Consider the following 14,635-nt stretch of genomic DNA (forward strand, 5'->3'; position numbering starts at 1 on the left):
TGTGTCCTTCGCTAAACAAGATACACGAGCACAAAGAAGTGAGAACACAATGTTGAAAGCAAAATTGGAATTGGTAAAGAGGAAAATAGGGACGAGGGATATTCTTCTGAGGACAGCTATGCAGCCTCTTAAACAGAGAAACTCTTTGCCTCTTTCATCCTGGACTCGATTAAAGAAGAGGAAGGCTTGTTAATTTCAGGAAAATAAGCAGATTTGACACAGATCAGAGAGCATTAGGACAAAATACCCGCAGAAGTATTCCAGTATTTCACATTCTCAAACTAATGTATCTTTAATCAGGACCGAGGGGCACAGGATTTCTGGTCTTTTGACACAGTTTCAATTTAACAGGCAATGCGAACCTCCTCGATTTCTTTGGTAACGAAAGTGTTTGGATTGCACTTTCCGTAATTTTTCATGGAAAAATTACTGTAGCGATTTGATATATGTGAGGAAAAAAGGTGATAGGGAAATGTGATCACGGAAAACGACAATATTTTTCGACGGAAACAAGCAATCCAAGCATGGCCTGTTGAGCTCAAAAAAATTCTACCAAAGAGTTATTGGAGATAAATTTTATAAAACCGGCGCGAAGGAATAATGTCAATAATAATATGTGACCAATACACATGGCGAGGACTGAGGAGGAATAATAACAACAAAAATATGTGACGGCGAAAAGAAATAATACCAACAATAATGTATTAGTCGCATATCATAATAACGAGGGATATCAAATTTCACTTTCCGAAAACTCACTCTTCTCAAGAGATAATAATAATAATATGACTCCCTATATCTTATTTATAAACTAGACGGCCCGATGGACAAGTCTTAACACTTTCTATTAATAAACAAGACACAAAAAATTTCCTAATCCAAATAAAATAGTAGAAGTAATTCTTAAACAGTAAAACTATTATAACGGACCATTATTAAAACCTTAACTTGACATCTTTCCTCTCTCTTTCTCTTAACCGTATGAAAATTATCAAGCCTTCCTAGTACTCTTCATATCTCAGAGGAGATAAATAGTTGGGCAGACAAACACATTTTGTGATTTTAATTCCTTGTCTACTACCTATTCATCGAAAATGATTGATGGCGTCTGTTCATAAATATGAGAGAGAGAGAGAGAGCAATAAAACGAGAAAGACGTGTCTACTGGTATGAATCAATGCGGTAACATTAAGAGGGAGTAATGCGGTGAATTGCAATCGGATCTTATTATTAAGTAGTAGTAATAATTACCAGTCGACCTTTCATGTTTTCTCTTCGGCGATAGAGGCGTGGTTCCAAAGCTTGCGAGAAATTAATGCCTTTTCATTGTAGGTTAAAGGGCGTGATTTTTGGACAGAGCCTTAAAATAGAATTTAAACCGCCAAAACCCTTGTCATCGTCCTCAAAACCTCAAACAGCCCAAACGGAGGGAGCGGCGGAGTAACACTTAAATCTTAATCATGGGCAACCTCTCCGACGTCGTATACCCCGAACTCAAAGCTACCCAAAAGTTGTCCTCCACGGGGGACAACTTCCTCATTTGGAAGCTCAAACTCGCCTTCGTCCTCACCGACCATCAACTCCCCCACCTCCTCAGCCCAACCAGGGAGGACCCCAAATGGCACGACAAAAACGACGCCGCCAAGTTTCTCATCCTCAGGACTCTCGACGACGATCTCCTCCTTGAATTCTCCGACTACCCCACCCCTTCATCCATCATGGAAGCCCTCCTCCACCGCTTCGATAATAGGCTGAAAGCCTTCAGAATTCTCCTGCTAAGGCGCTACAGGGACCACCGGATGGCCGCGGACGCCCACATTTATCAGCATGTGTTCAGGATGCGGGCTATGGCGAAAGAACTCGAGTATGCAGGGATCAAGATTCCTGATGAGATGCAGGCTGTGGCTTTGTTGAATAGCCTGCCGGATGATTGGGATGATGATGTGGAACGGTTGGCAATCGGGTTGGATGGAGCTTCCACAGAAAAGTTGAGTTTTGATTGTGTGAGCCGGCGGTTGAGGATGGTTAGCGATGTTAGATCGTTGAAAAAGTTAAACAATGCGAAGAAGTTAAAGAACAAATTCAGGGGTAGTTGTTATAATTGTGGGAAACGAGGGCACCACCAATCAGATTGCCCTGAGCAAGGTATATAATTTATCTTAGTATGACTATCAATTTTGTTTTAAAACTTACTTAACTCATGATGTAAATGAAATTTCTTTCGAGAATGAATCGAATGGCTTTGCAATCTATTTCTATCTTTGGTGTCGATTTAGTGCGCAATGGTTTCGGACTCGGAATGCAGTGCAATTTAGTGGAGTTTCTCTTACTTTTATATGGCTTTGTCGAGCTGCTTAATCTAGTCCTTTTAGTAGCTTTTTTGATAAAGTTGAAGTGCTTAATTGCTTCCAACCTATATATGATGGACTGGATGAAGATGGTTTAACTCCCTGAAAATTGAACTTGTGAATACACTTGATATAGCCAGAGATAAAGGAATAAATTATTTAGATAACCTGTTGTAATTGGATACATTCAGCCGAAATGAACCCCCTTTAATTTTCTTTGTACTTGTCCATGCTCGTTAACAGGGAATTTCCTTGTCTGCATCACCCAACTTCCTTAAGCTTGTATAGTAAGGTTATTGTGGATGTCTTCACCCCTTTGGAAGTCCTAGCCCTTCCTCTTTTTGCTGATATATAACTATTTTGGAGTCAATGACCTCTTAAAGTTGTTTTATTTATTTATTTTTTGGTGCTGTAAATTTGGCATTCTCACTCTCTCAATGCAGGTTCATCCAAGCAGAAAAGTTCTTCTTCAGAGCTTTTCACATTCCCTGGTGCATCTGCAACTCTATCTGAAATAATATATCCTCAATTGAAGACCTATTTAAAAATTAACTGCAAGGGATCAAGATTTTCTACATGGAAGAGAGACCTTTTTGATGTCCTTGAAGATAACCAAGTTGAATATGTCCTCAAAGACCTAAAACCTTCTGAGCCTACAGATGCTGCATCTGAGGTTGATGCTCAGCTTTATGATAAGTGGCATGCAGATGATTTCACGTGTCGCCACCTTATCCTTGGAGCAATGGACGATGATGTCTTCCTTAGCTTCCATGACTATCCAACTGCCAAAGCTCTTCTAGATTCTCTTGAAGCATTCTTTAATTCTCCTTCCACTGCTCAAAAGTTGGTTCTGCTCAAGAAGTATATGAACAATCATATGTCAGATGATACACTGATTATGGATCACATTTTAAAGATGGACTTGATGGCACATAAGCTGGAAATAGCTGGTGTCAACGTCCCTAATGAGATGCAATCTCTTGTTTTGGTGGACAGTTTACCAGTGTCATGGGGGGACACTCTAACATTGTTGAATATAAACATGACTTTGGATATGGAGAATGGTTTGAGCCTGGATAATGTAAGAAAGAGGGTGAGAGATACTGGTCAGATGAAAGAACTGATGGCTCAAGCAGATGACTCGTTGTTCGATGGCAATGGCAATAGAAATACAAAGAGGGTTTTCAGGGGCAAATGTTTTTCTTGTGGACGGCCAGGTCATTACCAATCTGATTGCCCTGATCAAGGTATGTGTCAGCAAATTCATAAAGAAGTTTAAATTAGACATTTATTTCTATAATCACTCACAAGGTGTGCTTGGCTTTGGCATTCTATGTCTGCATCATCTTAAGTTCTATGTGTACTGTTTGCCTGTTTCCTAGTTCAAGAAAATTATGTGGTGTTCTTGTGTAATTGAAAGAATAGGAATTGATCCATTATCTTGGAGTCTCTGCATAAGCAAGGAAGTAGTTGTTTGCTTCCATCTATGAAGGTTAGGCATTTGTGTTTATCTAATTTAAGTAGGAGAAGAATTCAAATCGAAGACTTCCATTCTTCATACTTTCAGAGATGAGTATTAGGAATTTTCTCTTTTCAGCATTTTATTCCCCCCACCACCACCCCCCCCCCCGGGCGCCCCGCCTCCCTTTTCCTTGGGTGGTCGGAGATTGGTTGTGAAGGGGGCCAGGAGATGGGATTGTACAGGTTCAAACTGTTGTCCTCGTCTTTCTAGAATTCAGTTAAGAGATTTTGATTGTGGATCCCATTTACGGTTTCAGAATTCAGAGTTAATTACATTTCCATCATTTGCTTTCGAAGTTTTTTTTTTATGCTTGTTTGTGTCTCTGCTTCAGATATCACAGGCCAGTGGATCCCAGCACATTTTGCTATGTGCTTGAAACAACTTCTTATTTGGTCCTATTAATTTAAGAAACATCCAGTGCTCGGCTGTGTTTGAGATTTTTAAGGTATACAGGCATGGTAGAATGTATATCCCCTGCCGAATTTGTGACTTTAGAACTAAAGCTCCATTTTTACCATTGCCTATGATGGCTTTTGAAACTAGTGCAGAACTTGAAAACTAGAATCTCCCAGAACATGTGTATTTCGTTTACAGATTGGTAGGGTTTCTGGTGAGAATTTTGCTACTTATTTCAATAGTATCTTGGAATATGATCATGTTTTAATCTCTACGTTCTTCTATTATGCATGAATTTCAGCCTCTGGCTTTGTCTTGCAATGTAGGTAAAAGGTGAAGTACATGGCTGGTAGATGTTCAAGTGCCCTGTAAATGAGAAAATCTACTCCTTCAGATTTTCTCTATCCTTTTCTTGTGCAGTACATTTCAAGAGATGATTTCGCAAGCAAATGAGAAAATGCAATAGTAGACGGTTTTGACTAAAAGGTTTCAGTCGAATGCAACTGTATTCTAGTCTCTAGTTGTCAAATTTGGTGTTGCTATGTGTGACTGTCAGAAATTTATACAGCAGACCCTGCACATCGGACATCCATTATTTCGCTTTTGCTCAATTTTTTGGTGGCATCCTTTGTCAAAGTGAATTTATAAATTTTAACCCGCCGTCTCGCTGTCTGGTTCCAGGAAACCTTCAAGGAAAAAGAAAGTTACTCCATTAGAAACAGTGTTACATTGGTAAATATTAGCTGTAAAAGTCAATGACAAATATGTAACATATCATTGACAAACCAAACAAAAAGTAGAGTTGTTAACACGTCAAGTCGAGTTTTTGGCTTTTGAGCTCAGCTCATTAAGTTGTCAAGCCGAATTTGAGTGTGGCTAGATTATTCAACAAGTCAAAAATTGTATTCAGACTCGACTTATTAAAAAAATTTCAACCTGTATGATACAAATGAATCAAGTTTGAGCTTGAGAAAATTAAAATGTGTTTGAATATCTTATACAATATTAAAAAAATTAACCAATTTAATTAACCTATTAATTGAGAAAAATTTCTCAAAATGTAAGATGTTCGGTTCCAAAATTTTTTTTTTTAAAGACTAAATCCTAAACAATCAAGAGAATCTAATTCTACATAATTATTAAGAAAAATTAGACACACTAAATTGAATAATAAATATATAAATGAGCCTAAATAAACATAAATGAACTATTTGTTACCTGGGTTTAGTTTGATTCATTTAGAAAATGAGCCTAATTTGATGTTTAAACTTGACTTGTTTAAATAAACGAACAAGTCGAACTCAAACTTATGCTAGCATAGCAAAATCAAGCTCATTTACATCGCGGTTCGTTTAACAGCTCTAAACAAAAATAATAGTTAACCATCTTTCTTAACAAGAAGTTAATATGTGACATTCGTTTACCGCGATAAACTTTTAACGGGACATTCGCTTTTGAATTTTTATGCCCGGGCGTTTACAAGTCACTATATCTTCCATTAAATTATCGTGTTTCAACTGCACATCAATCCGTTGTAGTCTAGATGGTTAGGATATTCGGCTCTCACCCGAAAGACCCGGGTTCGAGTCCCGGCAACGGAATTTTTGCCTTTTTTTGCGTTTTCGACGCGAACAAATCAAGCTTCAAGACTTCAACTAAACACACAGTATAGGATTGTATTAAGCGCCTCTTAGAGCTACCTGAGACGCACCCGAAAGCTAGAAGTAGCAAAATCAGCTGCAGCAGCTACGAGGAGAGGAATACATGCTCATTATAAGTAGAAGCTTATATCTCATTCCAATCAAATATAGTGGCTTGCCATATGTTAATTAGACAGTGGGGGTTTGTCGAAAGACAAAAACCAGCCGTTTCTTGAAGTATTCCTCAAATTCCTAAGAGGAACGGCTATAGGCCTACAAATATTACTGCATCAGCTGAGCAATGAGGAAAGAGGAAGGTAGGGAGGGAGGGAAGGGGATGATGAGCGTCTCCTCTCTATGGGCTGTGCCGTTGAAGGGGAATTTAAAGCAAGCCAAAAGTGATACATCACAATTCAATAAATTGGTTGCCATTGATTTGAACTGCTGCAGCTGGTATGCTTTTTCTTCAAATAACATGTCATGGCTCTTCTATGGTACCATTTGAGTACTCGTAACCAGCCACATGGGAGGTTCCATTTGATAATCGGCTCATGCTATTGGAATTTGAGGAAGGGGAGTGGTTGGAAAGAGGGTTGCCTCGTGAGTACCGGTTCTGTGCAGCAGTGCTACTTCTTGTGGCCTTGAGACGTGCTTTTCTGCCCTGCAGCCATGAAGTGCATTTTAAGATGGACTATAATTTCAAGAATTAATATAGAAAACTAAAAACTAGCCACCCAGGTCAAACAGATAAAAACTTGGAAAACATATGGCAACCAAAACAAGATGGCCAGATCAATACATTAATGAATTTAGCTTGAATTGATTTGATAAGAGATCATAATAGAACTTGAAGGACTACCTTTCCCATGCACTTTTCCAGATGAGGAGCAAAACGTCCAGCCATAATTGATCGGCCACAATTCATGCATTCAAATATTTCATTAGCTACAGGAGGATGTGTTTGTCCAAATATATCAAGCACATATTTGCTAGTCGTTTCACCACTACTACTAGGGTCTGCTACCCTGGCTCGAGCCTGTGCTGATAACCTCAGTTCTTCTTCCTCGTCATCTAAACTACGATCAAGTCCCAATCTTGCTATTCGGTGACATTCAGATGCAACATCAACAATAATAGAATCCAGAAGTTCTCCAAAAAATTGAGATGAAAGCTGCCAATGCAACCAAAAACAAGCAAGCCATTAGTATCATATCACCTAAATCTTGCATATCTAGGCATTTAATTGGAAAACTAAGAGCAAATAGAGCAAGGACAAACAAGTAATGGGATCTCGTTCGCATAAAACAACATTTCCAGCTAAATGCATGTATATTGCGCAAGCTCGGATTTAGACGTCTTCATTAGCAAATATGCATAAACGGATACATACAACCCCATCAAGTCATCAACGAGCACTTAGTCATAACTTAAAAGGTGGGAAAATGTAGCACAGGAAGGAAGGAAATAGTTGTCAAAACAATACCATTACAAGAGTTGATGAGGAAGTCAGACCATTCCATTAAATCTAAACGAATCAAGAGATGGGGGAAGAATTACATCCATTAGCAACATCATACTAAAAGTAGAATTCAATATGGACCATAGTTACCTGAGAATGAGAAGACAGATTATCCTCATTTGGTGCTGCCATGATCTGCCCAGAGCTCTTGTCCTACTATCCTATATCCTATCAAGAAACATTCAATAAATTAAAAAAAAAATAGAGAGAGAGAAAGAGAAAAGCTTCAGCTGGTTTATGTCATAAAGTTAGGTTGGCTAACAAAAGGGGGGCAAAAAAATGCTGAATCAAGTGGAAACCGAGTTTACCCGAAACTACAAATTAGGGATAACAGAAAATCTAGGGCAACTATGAATATAGGAAGAAACAAAAAGACAGAAAAGGTGAAAACAGAAGCCATAATCACCTATTTAACAATCCTTCCGAGAAAATTTACTTTTCGGAAAGAGATGTTCCGAGAAAATAAGCAATGATTAATCAACTCAGAACTGAATTAAGATTTCCATACGTGCTTGAATTTTATGTTCTTATTTCTAAAAGCGAAGAATTATAAAGCAGTAATTGGAAAACAAAATTCCAGTTTCGTGAAAGGAATACTTACAAATCAATACGGCGTCGTGTCTAGCCTATGAGTTCGGAGTAAGGGTTGTAGGGATTGCTGGCACCTCTTTTACAGTTTTACCCTGGGACCGTCACCGAAGCAAGGGGTCGTGGATTTGGAAATCTATACGGCGTCGTTCTAGTGTATGAAGTCCTTCTTGTTCCACGCAACGACGCGTAACACGTTATCTTGATATGTGTGCTTGATAATAGTTGCATTGACGTGATTTACTGCCTTTTTTTTTTTTTTTTTCTGTAAGACAAGTTTAGTTTGGATCATTACCACGAATTAGAACGTACTTCTAAAACATAAGCAGCTTGTAGATGTTTTTATAAATCACTCATCGACACGACTCTCACATCGGTCGCGAACACACAACTTTTTCTTAGTAAATAATTATTTCTTACTAATTGAATCAATTTATGTTGACATCTAATTTTCTTTCCCGCAATCTCATCTTCACAATTGTTCCTTAGAGATGGCAAATGGACAGAGTGGATAGGATTTATGTGGGACTCAAATAAAATTGAAAAATATGGACATTTTCTCAAACAGTCTGGTAAGGAAGAGGTAGACTTGTTAAAATATGAGAGTTATTTTTGGTTTAAAATAATTACAAATTTCTTTTTGATAGAGAAAAATTATTTAAGTTCAAAAATAGTAGGTTTGGAATCTACATTGGGACCCAAAAACAAACTTGTGAGTTTGTGTAGCAAACTGCATGCTCCATATGTGCGCAATAAAGGGTGGCAATCAGATCAGGTTTGGGTTGGCGGGTCGGGTTGAGGTCGAGGTATAACAAAAAATTCGTTGACCCGAACCTGGCCCGTCAACCCGAAACGGGTCAGGATACCTGAGATGAACCCGAAAAATTTCGGGTTGGAGGGTCGACCCGAAATTTAATTTTAATTTATTAATTTATTACTGTAATTTCTAATAAAATCAATTTCTTATAAAATTAATTACATCATCAAGTAATAAAAATTTAAATAAATAATTTCAAACCAAATGTAAAATAAATTAAACACCGTAAAAGTGTTTTATCCCAAACCAAATATAAAATAAATTAAAATAGCATAAAAGTAAAAAAAAATATAATATATTATTTGTCCAAATATGATAATTTCAACTTCACACAAGTTAAATAAATTCATTTAGGATTAAGTAATTAATGATTTAATGCCTTTGAAAAAAAAGAATGATTTACTTTAGTTAGATCAAATAATTTTTATGTGTATTAAATTATTTTTAATTTGTAAACGGGTCATATCGGGTCACCACGGGTTGATCCGAAATCGACCTGTTTTCTTTTCGGGTTCATCGGGTTCGACCCGATTCTGACCCGAACCTCAACCCAAATCCATTAATTTCGTGTTAGATTCGTGTCGTGTTTTCGGGTCGTGTCAGGAATTGCCACCCCTATGCACAGTGAATTTAAACAGCACCTAAGGGACTTCCTACTTGTAGAAGGGCCTCACAAGTGAATGAATTATATTAATGTGTAAATACAATATGGATAGCGTATAAATAAGTTGCAGTATAATATAAAAAAAATTAAAATGATCATTTCATCTTGAGATACAGCGAAATGAAACTTGTGGTCTTCGAATCTTATCTATTTAACCCCTCAAGATAATTATGATTTTTTTTTTTGTATAAAGAACTCAACTAGGCATGTCAACGAGGCAGGGTGGCTTGGATCCTTTTAATCTAGATCCAAATGCATTAAATTTAGTTAGATTTAGATCTAAACCCTAATGGATTTTAGTATCCAATTGGTATTCGTAGATATTTTTTTGAACAACAAAAGTAAAAATATTTTGACAATATATGCAGTTCAAAATAATATAGATACCATCCAATGTTTATTTTCAAATAGTAAAATTAACATTCAAGTTGTTGAATGTAATATTATAAATTCAAAAAAGAACCAATCAACTAAAACTCTTTATTTTCAAAGATTCATCTACATCAATATTTAATCTTTCATTTGTTTGCTTCTATTTTTCTCCTTTTCTTGAAAAGATTTGTTCCAAATATAGAATATTAGATTATTTAATAAATTTACTAATACATATATTTTATTAAATATATATTAAATTATTTACTGATATATATATTTAATTTTTTGTTTATACATGAGTTTTGGTAGGGTTTGGTTTGAATCTGAATCATTAAAAATTAGATCTTATCCAGACCCATGACTGTTTTACAGGATCTGAATTTGGGTAGGTTTGAGTTTAATTTAAATCTTATCCAAATATATTTGATCTAAATAAAATTTGACCAATTGATATGTCTAAACTCAAACGTTCAATAATGATTGCATTATTATTTCTCAGTATTCCGTAATCGGGACAATAATGGTTGAAGTGCCCAATTTGTTTTATGAGTATTTAAGTAGTGAAGAAGCCAAGAAAGGATTATAAGTAAGAGGTTCTAAATTTAAAACTATTCATTAAAAAAGAAAAAGAAAAAGTGAAGAAGCCACGTTTAGGTGCTTCTCCCGTAAATGAGAAACTGAAAAGCAGCCCGAAACGGAAATCATCATCAATCCATTTGTTCTTTTCCCCTCTGAATTTTGATCGCATTATGGTCTACCGTCCGACCTTCGATGGGTTGTGGCCTGTGGGGTCTGATAGGGGAAATGCCAGTAGTATTTCCAAACTGAAGAATTTTCTATGGCTTTCAATCTTCTCAGGATTTGGGAGTTTGCAGCTACTTCATTTACTTCCTTACTTTTTGGCGTCATTTCAGATACTTTTCCTCCAAAAAAAGAAGGAAAAAAAAAAGACGAAAAACTTCGAAATATGACAAAAACAATAAAGATAACTGCTTAGGGGAAAAAAAAAATACTTGGCATTGGGAAGAGGAACAAGACGAACAATGAAAAAAGATAAGTGAGGGAAACGATATAAAGATTAAGAATAAAACGAGAATAAAAAGTCCGCATGAGTCCCAACCAACTAAACGTCGTGTACACATATTTCTTTTTCAGCCATAGACAGTGACCTTATCATAGCTATTCTACAGTGTCCTCTCCAAAACTATCCAAGAAATGGAGAAAGCAGCGTTGACAGGGAGTTGGGAAGCAAGCAACCTGCAATCATCACCTGCCAGTCTTCCTCCCAATTGCAGTCCACAAATAGGAGGAGGAGGAGATGATACTCAGCTTCACTTCACCGGTGACCGACACTATTTCATGCATGGCGAGATTATTGCTTTCACAGCTATCAGTGTATTTGTTATCTTCTTTCTCTTCCTCATCCTCCCTTGGATTAGGCGAACCACCGGTTCAGCACCCACTGCAGATTCCGACTCTGGAAATAACAACAACTCTCTTCCAGTACTGGAACCAAATGATGATGAGAAGAATAATACCCTAATGGGTCGCCTAGATTAACATTAACCGGAGTTCTTCGTCCAGATTTTCTTTTTCTGCTGCCGCTTTCAAAATATCACTAGTAGTAGATTGGCAAGAATTCAGATCAAGATCGAGCCGGCCCCGCCATGTTTATACATCTCATTTCTCAAAGAGTCAAGATGGATACAGCTTCCGTATATAACATCGTGGCCGTTCATATATATTATTAACCAATTGTAAGTTCAATTTCTTAGACAATCTCATTTGGAAGTCGAAACTTTTTTGTAGAAGTCGAATTTGGTTTCCAATATTAATTTCTTTGATGATTTTAATGTCTGGATGATTACAATGTTGGTGCCTCATGATGGCTTTTCCAGTGTGAAATTTTGTTGGACCAAACTTGAACTGAAGCGTATATAGAGCTAAACATATATATTTTGTTCCACTTGTTAGTCGTTGCACACTTTCTACGTATTCACATCGCACGGTTAGAGTTTTTCTGCTTTCAGATTTTTTTTTTTTGCTTTATAGCTGTAACAAATGTGCAGAAAAAGAAAAAATACAGCCTAATCCGAAGTTTTGAGGTAGAATTTCTGTCTTACAGCTATATACTCCAGGAAAAAGAAAAGAAAGAAAGAGCAGTTCCGGACTAGCTTTCATGCTCAAAGCCCATAAATCGAAAGAGACCGAACTTGGTACGAAAGAATCATCAGCTTTTAAATTAATTTAGCACCCAATAGTCCGCGCAGAGGCCATTTTCTATGCCTCAAGCTTAATGGATCTTAATTTCTGGGCATGTTTTATGTGAGCTTAGCAAATTTGAGTATGATAAATTGTCAGCTATTGGATGCCCAGCGGTAATTTCTTAGTGAACATGATTGCAAACTAACCACGAAAAAACGTAGCCAAACACGTCCGAGAAGAGGACAAGTAATCGACTGGAATGGACGGGAGGTAGCCTGGATTCTCGACGGTGCAGAGCTAGTTGTAAGACGTGAATCGGTTTTCACATGCACATAAACGCTTTTCAATATGTCAAAACTTAGATTAGGGATATCTGCTCTTCAAAGATCCAATCTTTTTTTTTTTTTTGGTCGACACAGGGTGTACTGGTCAATTCTTACGGGACCCGATCAATCCCCTGCGGTCAGGGAGAGGAGGTCCCACTCCACACCGAACAGGTTAATAGCGGAACTCGAACCCTGGACAAGCCAGGAAGATCGCCATACCCTAAGGAGGGGGAGCGGACCACTCGAGCTACCCCGCGGGGGATTCAAAGATCCAATCATTCATCTCATTTTTTTGTTTCGCTGCCTGCAGCAATTAGTATTAATACAAATCAGTTTGTTAGCTTAAACTCTTTTAGAGAATATGCAGATTGAATTTAAAGAAATTTAAAAAAAGCTCACAAATCACAGTCGATGATTTTATGACTGCACGCGGATCAAATTATTTTTATTGAATTTACAGCTTAATCTTCTGTGTAATTAAACTGTAAGTTCAATGAAAATAATTTGATCTGTGTGCAATCATAAAATCATCGACCGGGATTTGTGAGTTTCTGAGTGGGGTGGGAGGTCTCTGTTAATTTTCTTGGAAATTAATCTGCATATTCTCTAAAAGAGTTTAAGCTAACAAATTGATTTGATTTGTGTTACTGCTAACTGGTCCGGCGAAACGAAAAATGAGACGGGAACGTTTCACTATTCAAAGGAACTGAATCGGAAGTCAGTGCCACTAATTTAAAAAGCGACGGTTGTTTATGGGGGATGGTGGAATCCACGTGGAGGTCCCTTGCTGAAGCGATCTGAATTGCAGCCCGATCCTCGTGCGAGTGAGGATCTGATCTGAAGCCCCATCAGTTTCTTATTCCCACGCAACTAAGTCTGGCTGGACACGTTCAATCCATCCTCATCGCCAGCGACTGCTGCAGCCAACATCCACCCTACTCCATTTTCACCGCTCACACCAATTGGACCCTGGATTCTTAGCCTTCCTTTTGACCTTAGTCCAAGATCGACAATAATATGTTTTGGTTCAAGCACAAATGAAAATTGACTTGTAATCTTAACACTTTTACTCCTACTTCTTTTGTTCTAATTGCAATTAGAAAGTATAATAACAATCAGCAGCACTCATGAGTTTCTTTTTTTGGCCAAATCCAAGGATTGGGTTTTCCTGGTCTTTGATTTTGACGATGAACAGGAATTGAACTCGAAAGAAAAATTCAGAATTCCTTTTGGGCTGATTTTTTTCGAGAATTGTTGTGATTGCATGTTTTGTGGGGTCCTGTCCGATGATGAAGTTGTCTATGCTAACAAAGAGAGAAGAAAGATTATGAGAGACAGAGAGAGAGAGAGAGAGCACATATCCACGTCAATCACGCGATCAAATTTTTGTGTCCCAAACGTGTCATTGTACGCACTTGGACAGGGAAAGACCAAGCATCTTAAGCCGAAATCTCAGGACGGTCGAACAAACTAGAGGTGTGTTTGGATTGTAATTTTTTTAAAAAAAATTATTATACTTTTTGTGAATATATTTTTTAATTAATTTTTTATTTCACATATATCAAATTATTATAGTAATTTTTTTACAAAAAATTTAGAAAAATGCAATCCAAACACTGATAAACTTAATAGTTATGCTCAAAATAAATCGTGGAATTAGTTTAGATTGTGAGCCCTCAGCGGTGTCTCATTACTCGAAGATTAATTACTAGACTTGCTAAATGGGAAATAGGACAAGTTGAGTTGTCAAGTCAACCGTTTGGCAACGATTTTGTATATATTACTACAATGTTATTGTAAGAGCTTTATTTATTTATTTATTTTTTTTTAGGAATGTAAGACCTTTATTCATTTATGTAAACCACTTTAAACAGAGCGTAAATATAGAATACATTTTAGTTAGCTCCATACAACACATTGAATTTGATGTACAAGACAAAATCTGAATCTCACAGTAGTCTTTTTTTTTTTTCATTTTCTGTGGCCAATCCTCACTTCCTCACACAATCATCCTGACTCCTGATAAATTTCTCCCGTACCTACGACTAGGGCTGTTTCGCGAATCGAGCCGCTCGCGAGCCAATCGCGAGCGGCTCGAATACGAGCTCGAGTCGAGCTCGAGCTAATTAAGCCGATCTCGAGCTCGAGCTCGAGCTCAAAAACATTAAGCTCGTTGGCTCGCGAGCGGCTCGCGAGCTCAATTATATATTTTTTTTTTATTTTTTATTTTTTATT

At 37.3% G+C, this 14,635-nt stretch overlaps 2 protein-coding genes, 1 long non-coding RNA gene and 1 other non-coding gene across 8 annotated transcripts; 3 read left to right on the top strand and 1 right to left on the bottom strand.

The window, feature by feature from the left end:
* The first annotated feature begins 1,294 nt into the window (after positions 1-1,294).
* Positions 1,295-4,877, top strand: LOC113711429 (uncharacterized). 2 transcript variants are annotated; one of them, XM_027234598.2, is made up of 3 exons: positions 1,295-2,145; positions 2,792-3,595; positions 4,202-4,571. In XM_027234598.2, exons 1-3 carry the CDS (start codon positions 1,461-1,463, stop codon positions 4,270-4,272), a joined length of 1,560 nt encoding a protein of 519 aa, XP_027090399.1. In that variant the 5' UTR covers positions 1,295-1,460; the 3' UTR covers positions 4,273-4,571. The 2 variants fall into 2 exon arrangements, with proteins under 2 accessions (XP_027090399.1, XP_027090402.1); XM_027234601.2 differs by lacking the exon at positions 4,202-4,571 and adding an exon at positions 4,593-4,877 and having other exon boundaries at positions 1,299-2,145.
* A 917-nt stretch (positions 4,878-5,794) lies between these two features.
* TRNAE-CUC (transfer RNA glutamic acid (anticodon CUC)) lies at positions 5,795-5,867 on the top strand. Its single transcript has one exon. It is a non-coding gene; the product is annotated as a tRNA-Glu (tRNA).
* A 170-nt stretch (positions 5,868-6,037) lies between these two features.
* LOC113711441 (SAGA-associated factor 11-like) lies at positions 6,038-8,198 on the bottom strand. Of its 4 annotated transcripts, none has more exons than XM_027234607.2 (4): positions 8,027-8,198; positions 7,516-7,593; positions 6,766-7,077; positions 6,038-6,567 (listed from the first exon to the last, which is right to left on the bottom strand). In XM_027234607.2, the coding sequence occupies exons 2-4, from the start codon at positions 7,555-7,557 to the stop codon at positions 6,385-6,387; spliced, it is 537 nt and encodes a 178-aa protein (XP_027090408.1). In that variant the 5' UTR covers positions 7,558-7,593; positions 8,027-8,198; the 3' UTR covers positions 6,038-6,384. The 4 variants fall into 4 exon arrangements, with proteins under 4 accessions (XP_027090408.1, XP_027090416.1, XP_027090411.1 ...); XM_027234615.2 differs by having other exon boundaries at positions 7,516-7,586; positions 8,027-8,109; XM_027234610.2 differs by lacking the exon at positions 8,027-8,198 and adding an exon at positions 7,832-8,013 and having other exon boundaries at positions 7,516-7,586.
* A 2,673-nt stretch (positions 8,199-10,871) lies between these two features.
* On the top strand, positions 10,872-13,515 carry LOC140012746 (uncharacterized). The gene is made up of 2 exons (XR_011819811.1): positions 10,872-11,626; positions 12,494-13,515. It is a non-coding gene; the product is annotated as an uncharacterized lncRNA (long non-coding RNA).
* Positions 13,516-14,635: the final 1,120 nt, after the last annotated feature.

The sequence above is a fragment of the Coffea arabica genome, chromosome 1e (genome assembly GCF_036785885.1).
Source record: "Coffea arabica cultivar ET-39 chromosome 1e, Coffea Arabica ET-39 HiFi, whole genome shotgun sequence".
Lineage (NCBI taxonomy): Eukaryota > Viridiplantae > Streptophyta > Magnoliopsida > Gentianales > Rubiaceae > Coffea > Coffea arabica.